The 17,993-nt window shown below is 40.4% G+C and overlaps 1 protein-coding gene across 2 annotated transcripts in view; it reads left to right on the forward strand.

Annotated features, from left to right (window-relative positions):
- The window catches only part of VRK2 (VRK serine/threonine kinase 2), a 45,219-nt gene that overhangs the window by 18,510 nt on the left and 8,716 nt on the right, over positions 1 to 17,993 (forward strand). For both annotated transcript variants that reach the window (XM_063331177.1, XM_063331176.1), the window contains exons 8-10: positions 4,838 to 4,970; positions 14,959 to 15,079; positions 17,648 to 17,706. In XM_063331177.1, the coding sequence (XP_063187247.1) occupies positions 4,838 to 4,970; positions 14,959 to 15,079; positions 17,648 to 17,706 (313 nt within the window). The remainder of the gene's footprint in view (positions 1 to 4,837; positions 4,971 to 14,958; positions 15,080 to 17,647; positions 17,707 to 17,993) is intronic.

The following is a 17,993-nucleotide window of genomic DNA, read 5'->3' on the forward strand; positions in this document are numbered from 1 at the left end:
ATTTGGACTTTTAAGTGGTAAATTTTAATTGCATTTGCACCTCAGTTCTGATTTTGATTTTAAATGTTTCTTAGACAAGATAGTTACAGAATAAAACTCTTGAGTTGATTATCATAGATAGCTGTAACTGAAAAGGAAAAAAGAATACGAAAATGTCTCAAAATCTTAATTTCTCAGACCAGCTTTGAGTGGACCATTGTAGAAGATCCAGGGCTCACACATTGATCATATAGGAAAAACATGCATGAAAACAATTACAACTTCAAGTTGTTTTTCATTGTGAGATGAATTGTTGTGGTTCCTGCTCTTTAGTCCAGTATGACAGATTTGCTAAAGAGCAGACGAATTGAGAAAAAGGGAAACCTCTGTTCTCCTTCACGTGTGTTCAGGAGAGATACAGTATGCAGAGATACTGTACAGAAACAGCTGAGTTTTAACTCGTGGATGCTGGCTACACCCCTGATCTGACATGTAACTTCACAATCAGGTGGTCTTAATTTTTTTTCATCAGTCCTACTGCTGCATTTGGGTAGAACTTTTTACACTGGCCTAATTTCTTTTTGTAGTAATGGCCCAAATATCTTGGAGTTCAGTTGATTCCAGCATCAGGACTCGCTGCTGACAAGTCACAGAAGATTTCTGCCCCTCTCTCCTTTGCTTAACGTGCTTTCCTCCTTCCTTGGCTTCTGTTTTGTGAAAGATGCTGTTTCTGTCCCAAATACTGCACTTCAGACTTGCTGTCCCAAGATGGACTTCGATCTACCTTCAGTCTACTTTGTAGTGTAGTGTCCAGCTGAAGTTGACAGCACTGTGGCCATTAGCAACCAATCTGCCTCTTATCAGTAGGTATCTACTTAATTATTTACAGCGCATTACGTAAGCTTAGTAATGGAAACACTGGAAAGAAAACGTACAAAGAAAATCACCATATTGTTACCCTTTCAGCCATAAATCTCCTTCTCTGTGTACTTCAAGATAAAGAGAATACCATGAGAATCCAAAGCACCAGGCTTTAGACTTACCAGATCAGTGCAGTTATATATCATGATGTATAAAAGTTGTAAGAATTTTAGATGTTTAGCAGATATTTAGCACTTCAGATATAAAGCAGTGTTTGGGAGTCGTGCCCAGAAAGGACAAGAGGACTGCTGAATCTACAGCTTGTTACGTGTGCACATAAATAATTATTTGTGCCTGTGTGGCTATTCACTTGAATAAGTTGGGCACGTTCATGTTTGCATGAAATTAAGTGCAAAGACTTTAGAAATCTGGCTCCTAATCTATAACAAAATCTATTAATAACAGACCGTGCTAAGTGGTGCTGAGTCGAGTGCAGACTGGGATGTGTAAGACAGGAATTTGAACCAAACCAAGCGTTTAGATAAGTAAGTGTGTGGGAAAGAGTGTACAATGTAACACAGCTAAACCCAGCCTATGTCACTGTTGCACCTTCGCCATAGGTGTTACCCTTTCTTGGTTCAAGTGGCTTGTTTATCTTACTCTGCATACCTTTTGGTCTCTTTTTGTTCTTATTTCTTTTGTTGTTCCTATAAAGCATGGTATTGAGTGGAATTTATGGTATTGAAACACATACTAACACTGACTTAGTTTTTCTTTATATTCTTTAATACTCATCTTAAAAAACCACAACAACCTACAAAGTCATTAAGTCCTCTACCCACCATGTTCTGAGCAAATTTGGAAGGGCACACTGTGTTACATTGTCAAAAAGTGACAACTAGTTATAAAGAACTATATATCTTTTTAATGAGGAAAGGGTTATAATGAGAATTGATGAAATGAAATTAATGGTAATTTAAAATAATGTAGTCATTCTGATAATAGTTGTGGCAAGGCTGTAACCGCGCTGAAGGGGATTGATTTTCGTTGGTGGCCAAGAGGCTCTGCCTTGAGAGGCTACCATCAGTTGCATGTTTGTGGAAAAAATCAGATGTGAAAGTTGTGGAAAATGGCTCAGCTAGAAGTAAGCTGAACAATGACACCCAGGACCAACTTCTGGAGCAAACTGTGGTGCGATCATAGATGTTGTTGCAATTGCATGTGAGTGGCTTTAAGAAGTGATTGCTTCTTGGTTTCCAGGTCTTGCCACCATCAGTCAAGGTATAATAACCTTAAGCTAATTCTGGCTTTTGCAGGGGTTTTCCGGTATAAATTTAAAACTGCTCTGCTGATACTAATGCTGAAGGTATTTTAAGCAAATCTGTTGCTTAAAAATGGACTAAGAGTACATAGTTACCATGATTTATCTGTAGGGTAACTGTTAACTTTTTTTACATAGTTCAACTTTGACTAGCAAACATTTGTGACTACTTTCTAGATGCCCTATTGTTAAGATAGTTTGAAAGACCATCAAGGCCGGGCTGCCATCTAGAAGTGTCTGTCACTTAAGCTAGTGTTCTGAGGCCAGCAAGAACCAGAAAGCTGGCAGAGATTTTTTTCTTGTATTGTTTTTTCTAACAATTAAAATCTCATTTTAATATAAGGCATAGCCTGAATTCCTAAAGCTTGAAATCTACTCTGTATTTTGTTTTATTGTATCTGGTCAACTGTACGTGTTAGAAATCTGTAGTGGAGCAAAATCCAAAATTTACCACTTAGCCTGGGAAGAATACACCTTCTAGCCTACTCTCCTTCCCAGCCCACAGAGGATGCAGAAGACTCATAAAACTTGATATTAGGGTAGTTCAAATTAGTTCTCTTGCACTGACTGCGGGTTCAATTAGGACAGGTACCAGAGCATCAGGAATACGCTGGAGAACGGACACAGGAGAAAATCAAATCGGTCAACCCAACAAAGTTTATGCCTCGTCCCAGATTTTCTGAACGTGCCTACAGACTTTAATCTTGTATCACAGTTTGTAGAGTCCGTCAGGTGAAAAACATCATCGGCAGTCTTAAAAGCCATCACCCTGCAGGAAGTGAGCGCTGTGTCCCAGCTTACACGCTCCAAATAAGCACAGATCCTGCAGCAGAAACAGTAAAACCAAGAGACCAGCCATCCCAGGATTTGAAGCTGCCTGGAGCACAAACAGGAATCAGTAGTTCAACAGAATGTGCTACAAAATAACGCGTTAAGTTTTCTTGAGGGTTTTTTGTTTGTTTGTGTTTCCTTTACCAGGAGGGACATAATTAAATTACAAGTGAGTGCCAGAAGAGGTTTTTTTAGACTTTTATAGGGTAAACTATTTTTTAACTAAAGAGGAAACAAAACTAAGGTTTGAATAAGTTTTTCTTTATAATATAATATGATTTAGTAAAAATGATCTCTATATGCCTTCAGATGATGTAGCTTTTGCCCCAGAGATCAGTTCCGTTGACAATATAATAGCAGTCTGTAGCATTATTTCTTTTTTTAAGTGAAAAGTACCATACTTGGATATTTATAAAAAAGCAATTCAGTAGTGTGAGAACTGGTCAATGTAAGGGGCAAAGGCCAGGTGGGAGTGTGAAAATGACAGAGCAAGAAAATAACTTATGGGATATTGTGGGGTGGACAGACTGTGATTAAATTCCAGATGCTTTCAACAAGTTACTGCTTGTCAGCTGCGCTGCAGTAATTGACCACGTGCATGTATTAAGTCCACCCCTGTTGGAAGGTAGAACGTGTTAATCTGAACTTCATAGAGTGGACTTGTGCCCTTGATCTGAATTCTGTGAGTGGCAGAATTGACATGGATGCAGTACTGCATGTGCTATGCCTATAGAGAAATAGAGGCGTAGGAGCCAGATGGCATGTTTGTCTTGACAGGCAACAGAATAACGGAAAGTAAAATTCAGCTGTCCTGAGCTGTTCTGTTTTCAGCTTCAGATACCATAAACGTTAGTGAGACTAAGTTTAAAGTCAGTTAATACTTTCACAGTTGAGTCACAAGAATATGCAAGTGCATCTCCCAGATACATCGTTCAGAACTGTGTGGCTTCCTCCTTCTGGTTATTTAGGTGGCTGTGGTGAAACATTTTGGAAAAAAAAAATCACCTGTGCCAGGATGGAAAGGTTAGTGTGGCAGAATGCATGAGCTTCCTGCAATACACACCCTAGGGGCCCAAATTTTTTTCTCTTACGTTGATTTAGCTCCATGGATTTGTTTCAGAGTAACTCAGAGTAAAGTCTGGCTCTGTGCCTTTTTAAAATTTATTATAAATTCAGGAGTGATTTACTAAGATTGCTTTCTGGGTTGGGGGGGTAGTTTGTTTTGCTTTGTTTTATCTTACACTTTATGTTTAAATAGTTGTTGTCAGTATGAACTTACTGACAGTGACATTCGAAAAGACGAGATACAGCTGGGCTGATGCCCAGCAGCCCTGTGGTCACAGTCCCTCTTAGCACTGGAGCCCCGTGTCCGGCCCGGCTGGGGGAAGCTCCTGCCTCTCACTTCCTCTGGCTTTTAAGTTGCAATGCTGTTATGAAGTTGTACAGTCTCAGCTGATGGAAAATTTAAACAGGGGTGTGTATGTGCCTGTTTAAGTAAGGAGGGGAAGGGGTCCCATAAGCAATGTGCTGGTACATAAAAGGCGTATTGCGGTTTATGATGTCTAGATGCCCACCTGGAGAGGAGAGAGCTTAGGAACAAAATAAAAAGGCTGAAATTCTGCTCGACTCTGAAATAAGATAAGAGTATAGTAGTGGAAGGATTTAAATGGGGAGGGCAGCTGTTATAGCCCCCAGTTGTACATATTTTATCCTGAGGCACCATTTGGTTTAATAAAATTTAGATCTAAGGCTGTCCTTAACCTATCAGTTTCTTAAGACTTAATTATAAAGGTTATACTTTCAAAGGACAAAAGCATTATTCATTTGTCTGTTCATGTCTTCCAGGTTTATCTTGCAGATTATGGACTTTCCTACAGATATTGTCCCAATGGGAACCACAAACAGTATCAGGAAAATCCTAGGAAGGGCCATAATGGGACAATAGAGTTTACCAGCATAGATGCCCACAAGGGAGTAGGTAGGTTTCTTTTTTTTATTTCAGAGGAGTGATTACAGAATGAGTAATCAGGCTGTGTGAGCTGGTATATACAATAGAAGTAGTCTTGGGGATTGCTCAGGGTTGATCAGACCCTCGTGTGGTGACCTCTTCTTGTACCTGGGAATGCTTCTCCAGGGCCAGTGTGGGACGGGGAGCCGCACGATTAAAACGAAAAGGCTGCTCTACGTATGGTACTGGGAGGCTGACCAAGATGCCCTAAGAGCTTGCCATTAAACTTAATTAGTTCATGTTGGGAGTACTGGATTGTGTTTGCTATACTCTGTAGAGGCAGAGGCAGTATTTGCTAATGTTGTATTGTCAAGAAAAAATGTTTTGAGTGTGCACTGTCCTTTAGGGAGAGCTGTGTCTGCGTGTCACCATCTGTGTTATGAGAGGATATTTCAAGATGACATTCCTTCTGCAAGGAGAAAAACCTTTTTTGAAGCCATAAAGTGTTAACTTTTTGAAATCTTTTTCCAGTAGCCTTTCATATATCTTACTTATTTAAACTCACTTTGATGGTATTGGAAACACATTTGCAGGTAAATTACATACATAGTCCTTTTATTGGATATTGATTGTACTGCCTTGCATTCCAAGGCAGACTTAATTCAACAATTCCCTAATTAGTTAAAGTCATAACCTATGTCTTGTATTCATTTACCATTAATTAAACCTTAGCTGTTTATTACACTGCAGTCCAAATCCAATAGCGGACCCATAGAGCCATGGAAAAGGGAATGGGAGGTCAATATCGAAAATATATGGTGCAAAGTACCACTGATGGCTGCATTGTTCACAATCAATATGGTCAATGCAACACAACTTTCTTAGTTGCTATGTCAGCAAGACAAAAAGTCAATTCTAATGTTATGCTAGTGAAAAAAATGGTGATTATTGAAAAACTTTGACTCTTGCTACAAAACAGTGTTTTTGTTAACTTTTCTTTCCCCTGTTCCCCCCCTTCACCCCTAAGATCTTCTAAAACAAAAGGAATGGTTTTCTGCTGCCAGCTTTGCTAGGATCATAGTGTCACAAGTGATAACTGTAGAAATTTGTGCTTGTTAATAGCTGCTGAACTGTTACCTTAAACTAATACTTTCTAACGAGTTTTAGTTGGCATAAACAACTGTATATTATTGCTTTTTCTATTAAAAGGACCATTGACCATGTAATGTAGAGGGTCTTGATAATTTGCTAGTGCTGTTAAAACCTGCAATCGTTTAACTCTGGTCATTAGGAAAAATGAAATAAGACTGTCAAGTGTTTGCTGGTAAGACAATCGCACGGTTTCACCTGCTAAAAAATATTTTGTGGTGAAGAGGGCATCTGTTTCAGACTCTTCCAGCTCTTCCAAGCATACAGTGCATTTTCTGGAGACCTGACTCTGGCTGGTTTTCCTGGTAGTGTGAGCGATGGGGCTGGGTACTAGTATTTGATGTGGATGCTGTTTGAAGAATAGGTGGAAGATGGAGTATTTGGGAGTTGGCAGTTGAATAGTTACAGCAGCCAGTTTGTCTAGTGGAAAGGTGTCTGTTGATGGGGATGTGGTTACAGGACAGATAATTCCTTTTATTTGAAAGAGTAGGAAAATTTTACAGATGTGGATGGCAGAAGTTGTGCACATGCAAGTGTGAGTTAAGTCGTCGTCTTTTGCAATCTGTGGGTTAGATTACCCCCTCAAGTAGCTAAAGCTATGATGGAATTGGTGAAAAGCAGAGGACTCCAGAAAACAAAATATTCATAAAGATAGCTTGAGGGAGCTTACCCCCATCTTACACTTGAAAATGTTTTGCTTGTTAATAGCTGCAAACAGAAAATCCACAGATTTTTCTGAGGCTCCTGCCGGAAAAGCCTGCAGAACGTGATGTGGTGTCTGGTATGTCGCAGAGAATCCAAACGGTTCACATTGAATGCCTCTGCTCTGACCTTGTAACAGCCTGAATTCATTAAGGTCAAATTACCAGAGTTTCCCATTTGCAGCAGGTCTCAACATCCCAGGGAAAATATGCATCTGCAGCGACTTCTGTTGGAGACTGCACAGGTCCAGATGGCAGAATATAGCAACTGGTTTCCCTCATCTCATCTCTTGTTGTGAGGTTGAGAGCTGCGGAGATGTTTCAGGATACTAGAAGCCTTCCAACAGCTGGGGCAAAGGGCTGCTTTGCTCAACAATCTCCTGTACTCCTGACTCGTGATTGAGCCTCAGCGCAGTCTCATGTACCAGGCGAGGTAGGGTGCTCTTCTGAAGGATGTTTAAAGACTGCTTCACTGTCAGCAAATTAAAGCTGCGTGGACAGCCTTCGTTCTGGTGTTACCCTGTTTTTCAAAATGGAGTATTTTTTTAAATTTCAATGCTCTTGGCATATAGTTCTAACCTTTAAATGTTATTTTATATAAATGAAATCTTTTCCAGAGAGCGTTTCCTTGAATGTATGTAGCAACATAAATATCTCAAAAACCTCAAAACCCCTGAATAGTACAAGTTGCTGTATTGAATTAGACAAATGAGAACATTTTGAGTTGCTGATAAAGTAGCTACCTGAATATATACAGTGATTTGAGGTACAGGCAGAAACTTAAAACAAAATTATGAATTTGTTGCTTTCAAAAGTGCCTCTTGGCAATGCTTGAAGCAGATAACCTCCTTGCATAAAGCCAATCGAATGCAACCACTTCCCACTAATTTAAATCAACATTGGTGTTTCCCTAGTTGAACTGAGAGTTTAACCCAGCTGCATGCCTGTCTGTTCCCCAAGTTCTCCATGAAGTTCATCAGAAGTAGAGGTTTTGCAGTCCACTGAGATTCAGAAAGTTTCCTGCCAGCGGCAACTGCATCAGCTGCACTGTGGCAGCTGATGGCGAATTGCTGCCTTCACACAAGTTAGTTTAGTGTGTGCCAGCGTATGCGGATGGTGCTGGTGGCTTTGACTTTGTGCTGAAACTGAAGAGGAATTCTTCCTGAGTTGGGAAAGGCTGGGAGCAGCTCCTCTGCCTGGTGTCTTGGCTCTTCACGCTGGTTTTGTCTTTAGCTTTGCAGGGCTCACTTGTGTTCTGCCCAGTGGGCTTGGCCCCCCCACCTGGCGCTCCTGGGGGCTTCCAGGCTTGTCGGGTGCTTGCAAGTGTTCATCACAACCTCAGTTAGATCCCCTATCCACGTCTAGAGTGCACTTTGGGCCAAGTGAGGGCCCAAGTTGGGCTTTGCCACAGGATCTGACCCACACCATCAGCTATATTTGCTGGCTGGATCTCATTGCAACCAGCGTGTGGGCTTTTTAAATTTAAAACCTTTTTATTTTGATACAAGTTTTATATGGCACCAACTGCATTGTTAGTTTTAGCGTAGTATTTGAGTGTATTCATTGTATTCATTTTTAAAGACCATACTGTATAAACAGTATTACCTTTTTGTTTGTTGATTGATAATTAAAGAGAATTATATCTGCACCCAGTGTACATTTAAAAAATTGTTACATAGTTAGTGTTAAAAAGTAATATTTGGATCAATGCCTCCGATGGATTTGTGTAGATTTTCTACTCACTGAGGCATGCAGTCAATACCTAATTTCTCTGGAGATGTACTGCGCTTAACATATTGAGTTTTTTTTAAATACTCCAGTCCTGTGCATTGAGTGCGTAAGACCAGTTTTAATTTGCTATCATTGATGAACATAAGAGTATGAACTGTCTATGCTGAATTCTCTCCAGCATATATTTGTGTTTGCCATAGATTTCAAGGTAACTCTTTTCTTCCTTTTAACAACGTTTCACAGTATCTAATAGCAGCTTTGCCGTCTCTCGCATTGGGTAGAGCGCCAGCTGACATCCTTGCAGAACTTGTATCTACATCTAGAATCATAAAAGCTGCTTAAGACAGTAGCGGTGACTTTTTACAAGCTTATGGATACGTAGAGGGTCTGATGACGTTTGCCTCAATCAGACCCACTGGTTGTCACTTTTTTTGTAGCTGGTGAGTAAGTTTTCTGTGAGCTGGTTTCATAGAGCAAAAATGTTTTTATTTTCATGGGCTGTCTTAGGGAAGGCAGTTGGAGCTGTGTTTGATGCAATATTTTAGCCAGTTCTTTGTGCTAACATTGGGTTATTGCAGCATGTGCTCCTGGAGGTCCGTGCGAATGCTTGTACACAGTGTTTGTACAGGGCAGTGCAGGCATTGGGCTCATGGTAGGGAGAGCTCTGCAGTTCGTGTTCTTATTTTCCCCACTGGTCTGACAGTACTTTTGCTGTTTGATATTAAAAACATAGCTCAGTGCTTGTCCATTTTTCCTTTTCTTTTACATGCAGGGGTTGACTAGAATATATGCAGGGTTCATTCTGTGAGGAAGGATGTGCAAGAATATAAACACCTATGCCTGGAAACATATTCTTTCTGAGCCCGCATAGCTTCCAGAGAACAGAGCTCTAAATGGCTCTGGATCAAGAGGGTTTTTTGGCATCTGTCCATGTATAGTTAGGATTCAGAGGGAGCCTGCTGGATTTTTTTCTCGGTCAAATGAATTATTGATTTGCTGCAGTTTGGTATGTGTTTCCCAAAGACTGTGTGCAGGAAAAACTGTAAATCCTAAAACAAAAGGAAAATATAACCAGTCTGGCGAAAAATGGGTGGAACTTTGCAGTGTGAAATAAATAAAAAGATGTTTTCATTTCTGAGTGTTGGGTTAGAAATGTGTGCCCAGCGGAAGAGGGAGCAGGAGGTCGTCGTAAGTGAAAGAAGAGTCGGGCTGTAGCAAGGAGAAGATTGAATAGGTTCCTATAACCACCTCTGTAAGCTTATTCTGTCCTGCCAAGAATGTCCAGAAGCAGCAAAAATAAGCTGATGAGCCTCACAACTTTCTGGCACAACTGATGAGTGTGGCTGGGAATTGGTTTTTTAATTTTGGCTCTCCTTCTCTACACCAGGAATTCAAAAAGTTAGTGAATCTCACAGCTGCTTATCAGCCCCTACTTGTCAGCCCCTTACCTTTGTGATTTTTTTTCTGCCACACAGATGTGAAAGAAGAGTAAAACTTCCTGTTCCCACTCTTCCAGCCACACGTTCTCCTTACTGCAAGCCTGGAACCTTTCACTTCCGACCAGGTACCTGCACCTCTTGCCCACCACCATTTTATCTCCCACCCACATCTCGTGGTGAAGTTCCCTTGCATCTTCCAACCTTCCTGCTACATAAACTTCTCCCCACCAAATCAGGACCTCAGCCCTCTTCCTTTCAGCACACTCCATTCCACCAGTCCTGATGGTTATTCACTCTCTGGCCGTGTTTAGAGGAGAATCCTGCTGCTGGCTGCACTCTCTAATATGGATGCAGCAGAGCAAGTGCAAAAACGTGGAGGCTCTGCAGTTAGGTCCTGCTGGTCAGTGGATACCTGTAACTGCTTGTTTGGCACATTAGGCTGCTGTGATTGTTCGGGACAGCTCTGCTATTTTGAAGAGGTTTGAGGATCACAGTTTGGAACGTCTGGCCTGCAGGACCTGCTGGCTCACAGTGTGCTCATGAGTTTGGCCATGGCAGGACAGCAGCAGTAGTGTTGCTGCTTTTGTGGGTCTTGAAGCGAGTTATCCGACTACGGCGCTGGGACTGCATCCTGTGACTGACAGGACAGTGCTGGTGTACGGGCTGGTCACCAGCTTTGGTGCTGCCTTTGAGAGGACGTGAGGCCGATATTGTCAGCGCGGCACCTCTGTGGCTGCCCAAGGGGAGGGCAGTGCTGGGGAGTCACGGCTGTATCCTCCCTGTGAAGAACTGAGGAACTCCTGCCAGCTCTGCGGGAGGATTCCTGCTGATCACCGTATGACCAGTTGAGCGTGTAGCTGAGGCATCCCAGTTTAGGAGGGAGACCGTAGTTGGCACGGGAAAAGTCACTCATTCCCATGTCCCAGAGTGAGTTCTCTGGAAAAGTTGTAGTCCAGTTGTGGTGACACCATGTTTGCCCTGGATTTTTCTGTCGAGTGTTCAGTGGTGGTGGTTATTGTCAGTGAGTACTTCAGCACTGTGCCAAGCTAACGGTGCGGAGCTGTACAGGAGGAGATGAGAGATTGTTCCCGGGCCCTGCTGGCAGTCACCCTGCCTGAGACTGGGTAACTGTACAGAATGGCCTCCAAGCATTAAAATTTTTAATAAATTTAACTACGTTAAACCTTTTTGCTGTAGCCACCCACTCTATTCAGTTAGTCACTATCCTGCTGGAGTGAACTCCTCAGGCTGACCAGTACCTCAGGCAAGCACTACTTCATTTTTAGCTTTTTTTTTTTTGGTCTTTTCCTTTCTCCTGCCCCTAATATATTCACTGGCTTTTGACAAGCCTGTATTTGTCTGCTTTTTTTATCATCTCAACCTTGAGTTACTAAGTTATATCACTTTTAGTTCATTTATTGAAACATTGAGATGATACATTTTTAACATAATTATATTTCTCCATGGTCATGTTAACACTCCTTTCCTTTATGGGCTTTTGGATTAATGGATATGGTATGAGTTATATTTGTTTGTGAATTAACATGAATTTGTATGCTGTAATGCCAGTGAGAATTGGAGGTTCCACTGCATGTAGATGCAATATGAGCAACTAAAATGATCGTTTTTATGAAAAGCTTCCAATCGAAAGAAACACTAATGGTGAAATTATAATGTAACAGTGCTAATTAAAAACAATAGAAGAACATTTCATCTGTCACTCGTTAGCCTTCTACATCTTTACAAAAGGCTTGAGAGAGTTAGCTTAATAAAGGCCATAGAGGAAAACTCCCATTTTTATGTGGGTCTCAGAAGGGTTCTTGGGAGTAGTGTAGTTTTTAAAGTATATTGTGGCCAGTGTGATATCATTGATGATCTATTTTGAAATAGTAATCTGAATATAAATTAGGGGTCAGATAGGTGCCAAATCCAGTATACAGAGGTACATAATATATTTTCATCTCAGCGTGAATTACTTCAGTTATGTTATTCTGAGTTATCGTTGAACCCTGTGCCTGCATGTTGAATATATGTTTGTGGTGTATATAAAACTTGTTATGGCCTGAATCTGATTTCATTGACGTGGTTGTTAATTCATTAACTTCAATGGAGTTTTTCCTGACTTATCTTGGCAGCAGTGAGGACAAAATCAGGCCTTAAATCTTCAAATTAAAAAATTAAACTATAAAAATATCATGAAATAAAATACTGCCAACTTGTTCCCATTAAATAGTATGTCATATGAGACTAAAATAATAATAAAATTCTTGGTTAACAGAGAAGCAGAAATCAAATATACGTTAAAAAAGAAAGAAAACAACCAACAAGTTTTTAGTCTACAGAGAAGTAAGAGAATTCGATTTAAATAAGTACTATTTTGAATGTATACTCTTGAAACAGTGACAAGCTATCAAACAGAATTGTTTTATTTTTGCATGGCTATCACATTTAAAATGAAGCCAGATTGACTTCTCTCAGTTGATGTTTGTCAAGAATTCTTGTAACCTCCAATTTTATTAGCAGATTTATTTTTGCAAGTAAACATATAGTTGAAATTTATGTAGTGGTGCTTTATTTGGGGTGAAAATTTACTTATTGCATTGTTCATAGATAATATTAATTCACTAAAGATTAGTTAGTTGAATACATTTTTTATAAGGATCTCAATGATTTAAAAAGTTGAGGAAGTTAGCATCTCCAATACCGAGGTGACAAAGAAGCAGAGAGAAAGAACAAGCTAGTACAGTCAAATAATCAAACGCTGACATTTTCATGTGGTTCTATGAAAAACACATGTAAATGTCTTTATGCAGTAACACTTGCAGTGACCTGGTAGATAAAGTGATACAGGAGTTTACCATCTCTCTGTAAATCATTTCCCCTCTTATTTTCAGTGATGTATGCCTCAGTTACATGTACCTTTTTATTGTTATTTTTTCCCCCCAGCTGACTTTCGGAAGGTATTAGTTAAGTCTTACTTGCACACATCTCCTTGTTTGTGATGGCTTTGCCCTAGTGTTAGTCAGGGAATGGCTGGAAGATCTGCATGTGAGCAGGAAGGTAATTAGTCATGCCCAAACTGTTAACTGTGAAGTAAACTTTACTCTCTGGGGACTGTTTTGTCAGAAAATGCGTTATCTTAGGTTACCTTCTGAAATCTAATTGTTTTAACATTATTTACAGATTCATATCAGTTAGTACCTCAGTGGAAAAAAGTGGTCCATTGTAATTTTGTCAGTTTTTCTCAAAAGGCCGCTTTCTGTAGCCCATCGTACGCAAAGAGGTGCCAGAAAAGCATTGTGTGAAAATTAGAGGATCTGCAATCAAAAATTCTGGTTTATATGGTTATAATCTGGAATTACCATAATGGAAAAAGGAGTTGTGAACACATGTGTATGAATGGAATGATTCCACAGTTAACGGGAGATTTATGGCTGAAGAAATCACTACAGAACAGCAAGTGGTAGAGATTGTGTTTTTATTCTAATATGAGAGCCAAGTCTTGCATTAGGACGTTGCTGAATCTAGTGCAGAAAATAAACGGCACCCAAGGGATAGTGTAGCATTCTGTTAGATTGAAGGGCCTTTAATAATCCCATAGTCTAATAGCGGTTAAGATAGAGACTGTATAAGAACTAATCTTCTGCTTTTACCATAATGTGTGTACGGTAACAAGAAACAGTTATGATGTGTTGGCACGGTAGCTTTTAGCAGATGACTTTTTAAATTAAAAGATAAGTTTGCCGAGTGACTTTCTGGAATTTATTTAATGAAGGCCCATAAAATATGATATCTGTTTACAGCTGGATTAACAGCACTGTGCTCAACTACTAGTCTTTATGCTAGACTAAAAGTACCAAACAAATCTGAAATCTTCTTTCCTTCATGGAAAGTGCAAAGTCATTTTGGAAAAGCATAAATTTAACTTCTACATCTGTCTGTCTTTAATCACGATTAACAGTTACTGTTTTTGCAGATTCCATGTGGTGTCGACTTGAAAAGTATAGGCTGCAAGTCAAATGTGTACGAAGAAGTATTGCAGCCATCCTGCTTGTTCAGTTTTTTCGAGTTTGGTTTCCTCTGAATAGTGGCAAGCAATAGCAATTCTATTAGTATTGCACTTTTCTTTCCTCTTTCCCTTGGAAAAATTCATCTATAGATTAACTTCAGGTACCTGTTTTTCTGCATAGATGATGTTTGGGGACAGGGTTAATTTTTGATTGAATCGTATCTACTGTATTTGTATCCTGTAGTTAGTGTGTCTGTTTTAGGGTGTGCAGAGTGAGAGTAAGTGGTTCCTGAAATAACTTCCTTTGTGGAAGCGGCAGTAGTAATTTTGCGCAGGACTTGCTAAACAGCAAGTGTGTTTTAGCTTGTGCTACGACTCTCTAAACAAGCAGTTTGTGGTACTCTTAAGCAGACAACTTTGGTGTGTAAATGTACACTAGATGGCAGTTTTGTCATATCTTCCAAGTTCAAATAGCTCTGTAGGAGAACAGGAAAGGCCATCAGTGTTTAGTCTGCACTCACAGGGTCCCTGCATGACCAATGTGGACCCCATGGACTTCCTGGAACATGTGTTAGCAATTTAGCAGCAGACATTTATTTCTTTGTTTTACTGCTTGGCTCTTTGAGAAAGTGTTGGTACTCAGTTATGGGCTGTCTGGATCATGTCAGAGGCCATGGGGATCAAGTCCATGTGACAGGCCAGACTGAGGAAGGATGAAGGTGGAGGAGGTGAGGAAACTGACCCTTACTTCAACAGTAACAAGTCACTGCCTGTCTGTGGACTGGGGCCAAATGCCGGGGCGGTTTAGGTCTAATACAGCTGAATAAACAAAACACTTTGCCCATTTGGCTTTTTCATATTTCATCAACACTAGTTCAATCAAAGTCTTTTCTATTTCTTAAGAAGAGGTTCTTATTCTTCATCCTTTTTTTTTTTTTTTTTTCCTTCTCTCTCTCTCTCTCTCCCACCCCTCCCCTCCTGTATTTTAGCCCCATCCAGACGAGGTGACCTTGAAATCCTTGGCTACTGCATGCTGCAATGGTTATGTGGGAAGCTGCCCTGGGAACAGAACCTGAAGGACCCTGTGGCTGTCCAGTCTGCGAAAACAAAGTAAAAATAAAACAACACACACACGTACACATGTGCACACACATACTACCCTAGAACCCTGCAATGTCCTCATCAGTTAACAAAACAGCTCCGAGACAGGCAGCTTTACATCCCTTAGAATAGCACCTTACAAGAAGGCTAAAACCATTTTCCTTAATTGAGAGATGTTAGAAGCAGTTAAAAATACATACATGTCTACGTATGTACTGCTATAGAGATATGATACATTCAAATGCACAGAATACAGTCATTTACTCTGCTGCGTATTTTTTTAGTGCTCTTTTTTTAAAGAAAACATTTGTAAATTAGTGCAGACATTACTGCACATACAGAAAGTTGTTTCATGTTTCCATTAAACTTCATGGGTGCTTTGTAGAGACTATAGTGCAAACATCTCTTGAAAGTTTTTCCACATATGCATTCAATTTATCTAAGTTTCTATAGGATAGTATTTTTCAGATGCTTTTACGTAGGTTTTTAATGTTATATAAGCCTACTGCTGCTACAAACAAATACCAAAATACTAAAGAACTTTGACTGAAGTCTTTCCTGTATTCCAACATGACTCATTTAGAGCGTACTAAAGCAACAGCATATTAGTGTTTCCTTTCCCTGCTTTCACAGTTGGGACTTGAGAGAGTTAATTGCATGTGGTAGAGCGTAGTAGCCTGTAGAAGGCTATACGGAGGAGTGGTTCCCCATAACGGTAACATCACCATTGGAAAAGGCAGCAAACTTTTAACTAGGGCAAGTCACAACAGAGGTACACAATAGGGATAGCTGATCCACAGAAATCAATCTGCAAATTCAGTGTGGCATCAGCTCTCAACAGAGAAAAAGGTTAGCCTGCAGACTGTGGATAATACAGATTGCATCTGTAAATGTTGACATCGTATGTTATGTTTAATATTTCTCCTTTAGAAGTTCTGATCATTACACAACCCCCTGCAAGGTAACACTTACACAATTCAATGTTAAATCAATTTAATCAATCAAGCTGCTTCACTAATTCTTCCCTTGCAGTTAACCCTTAGATTGCTAGCATTTTCAGGATGCCAAGCAAACAGATGCTTAAAGGAAACGCATGGAAAATGATACAGATTCCATTTATCAGAAATATCCTATTAATCTAATGAATTGCATTCTTGGTATTAGGTAACTTGCCCAGGTTGTCCCCTCTTATTTATCTTAATTTTCAGTGCCTATACTGTTTTTGAAGGCCAGAAATAGACATGCAGATGTATGTGCGTATCCAGTCGCTTATATGTTAATTAGTACATTAGCAGCACAGTCGCATCGCTTCTGAGCATGCCAAGCCCTTTGCTGTGGGGCCTGTGTGATGGTGAGGAAGAAGGGGCTGGGCCCGGAAGGTGGGGTGCGGTTGAAAGGCAGGAGCCAGAGCAGGAGCTCAAACTTTGTTCTTCACTAGTTGTCTCATCCTCTCATCCCTTCACCACAAGTTCTTCATCTTTCCTCCCAGGGATGCTGGGGCGACGAGGCAACTGTGCCAAAGCTTTGGGCATTGGTGAGGGGATATTTAAGGACTGCTGGTATATTTGAGTTTAGAAGTGTTCATACCATGCCATAATTAGAGGAGAGGCTCCATTTGAATTAGAATGTAAGCTAGATTACAGGAAAATATTTGTTTAAACGTTTCCCCAAAATTGAGACCCCTATTTCTGATACTAAACAACAGATTACTGAATTGAAGGTTATTAATTTACGTACCCCAACTTTATGCATTTGAGAACACATCCTGTTACTGATTTGTGAACCTTTATGGCTCCTTTAAACAAATGAATAAAAAAATAAAAGGGATCCCTTAGCAGTTTTAATAGACCGAACTAACAGATTTCCCTTCCTCTGGGCAAGGGGGCTGGTGCAGCTGCAGGTTCCTGCAGGTGCCAGGAGATCACCCTGGTTCATGCCTGCACGAAGATGAGAGCTGGTCTTACCTCGTATGTTTTTAGGATATGGTTGATTGTGAGCTCCAGCGTCCTTCGCTATTTCTGTTTCTGGATAGATAGAAAGTACATCTGTGGCCCTGCCCTTCCGTTTATGAAGTGCATGGGGCTTAAGGTCGTTTGACCTCCGTCTCCCCTTTTGTCCCTGCCATGCCTGCTTGGAATTTTGACAGCCATCGCCCAGCTGCCCGTGAGCTACATGGCAGAAAGAACCTGATGCGAAATGACTAGTAGGCAGACCAGAAGTGCTTTTTAAATTCCAAAATACAAATATTAATCATAAAGCTGAAATCAGAACAGGCCATTTCAGCTCAAAGTGGTTTTTTTTTTCTTTCTAGAAAGCTTAAAACATTTGCGAAGAAAAATTTAACGTTAAAGTGCAGTCTTAGCTGTAAGCCTGTTCTTGCCGACATCGGCAGTCTACAAAGAGTTAAAAATATAGCTGGTAAGAGGAGATTTTGTTTTAAAAGCAGTGCTGTGAATCATTAGCTATCCCGGAGGTCCACTCCCTTTGGAATTGAGACTTGCTGTCTTCCTAAATCCCAAATGAAGAATCACCTGCTCCAAAACCACATTAAATTGTTGCACTCTCATGTTGTTTCAGACTTATGGATGAGCTCCCAGATTCAGTGATGGAATGGGGTTCTTCTGGAAGCAGCTGTAGTAAGTACGCTTGTCCTATGTACCGTTATAGCTCTTTAGGCACTTGCAAAAAAATGCTTCAACGTCTCAGTCTATTTGGAGGAAGCAGTACAAAAGTAAAGGTGACACACATTTAACGAAGTCTTCAATTAAAATCTTAACTGCAATTGCTAAGTTTTGCAACCGAAGGTAGAGGGTTCACCAGGCCTGAGTCCATGCAGTATTCCTGGGCTCTGGTCTTAGGGCAAACTCTAGTGCGCAAGCAGAAGTTATCCTTGAATTGACCCCTTCAAATCAAGACTGTGTGA

This window comes from Chroicocephalus ridibundus, chromosome 3, assembly GCF_963924245.1.
Source record: "Chroicocephalus ridibundus chromosome 3, bChrRid1.1, whole genome shotgun sequence".
Lineage (NCBI taxonomy): Eukaryota > Metazoa > Chordata > Aves > Charadriiformes > Laridae > Chroicocephalus > Chroicocephalus ridibundus.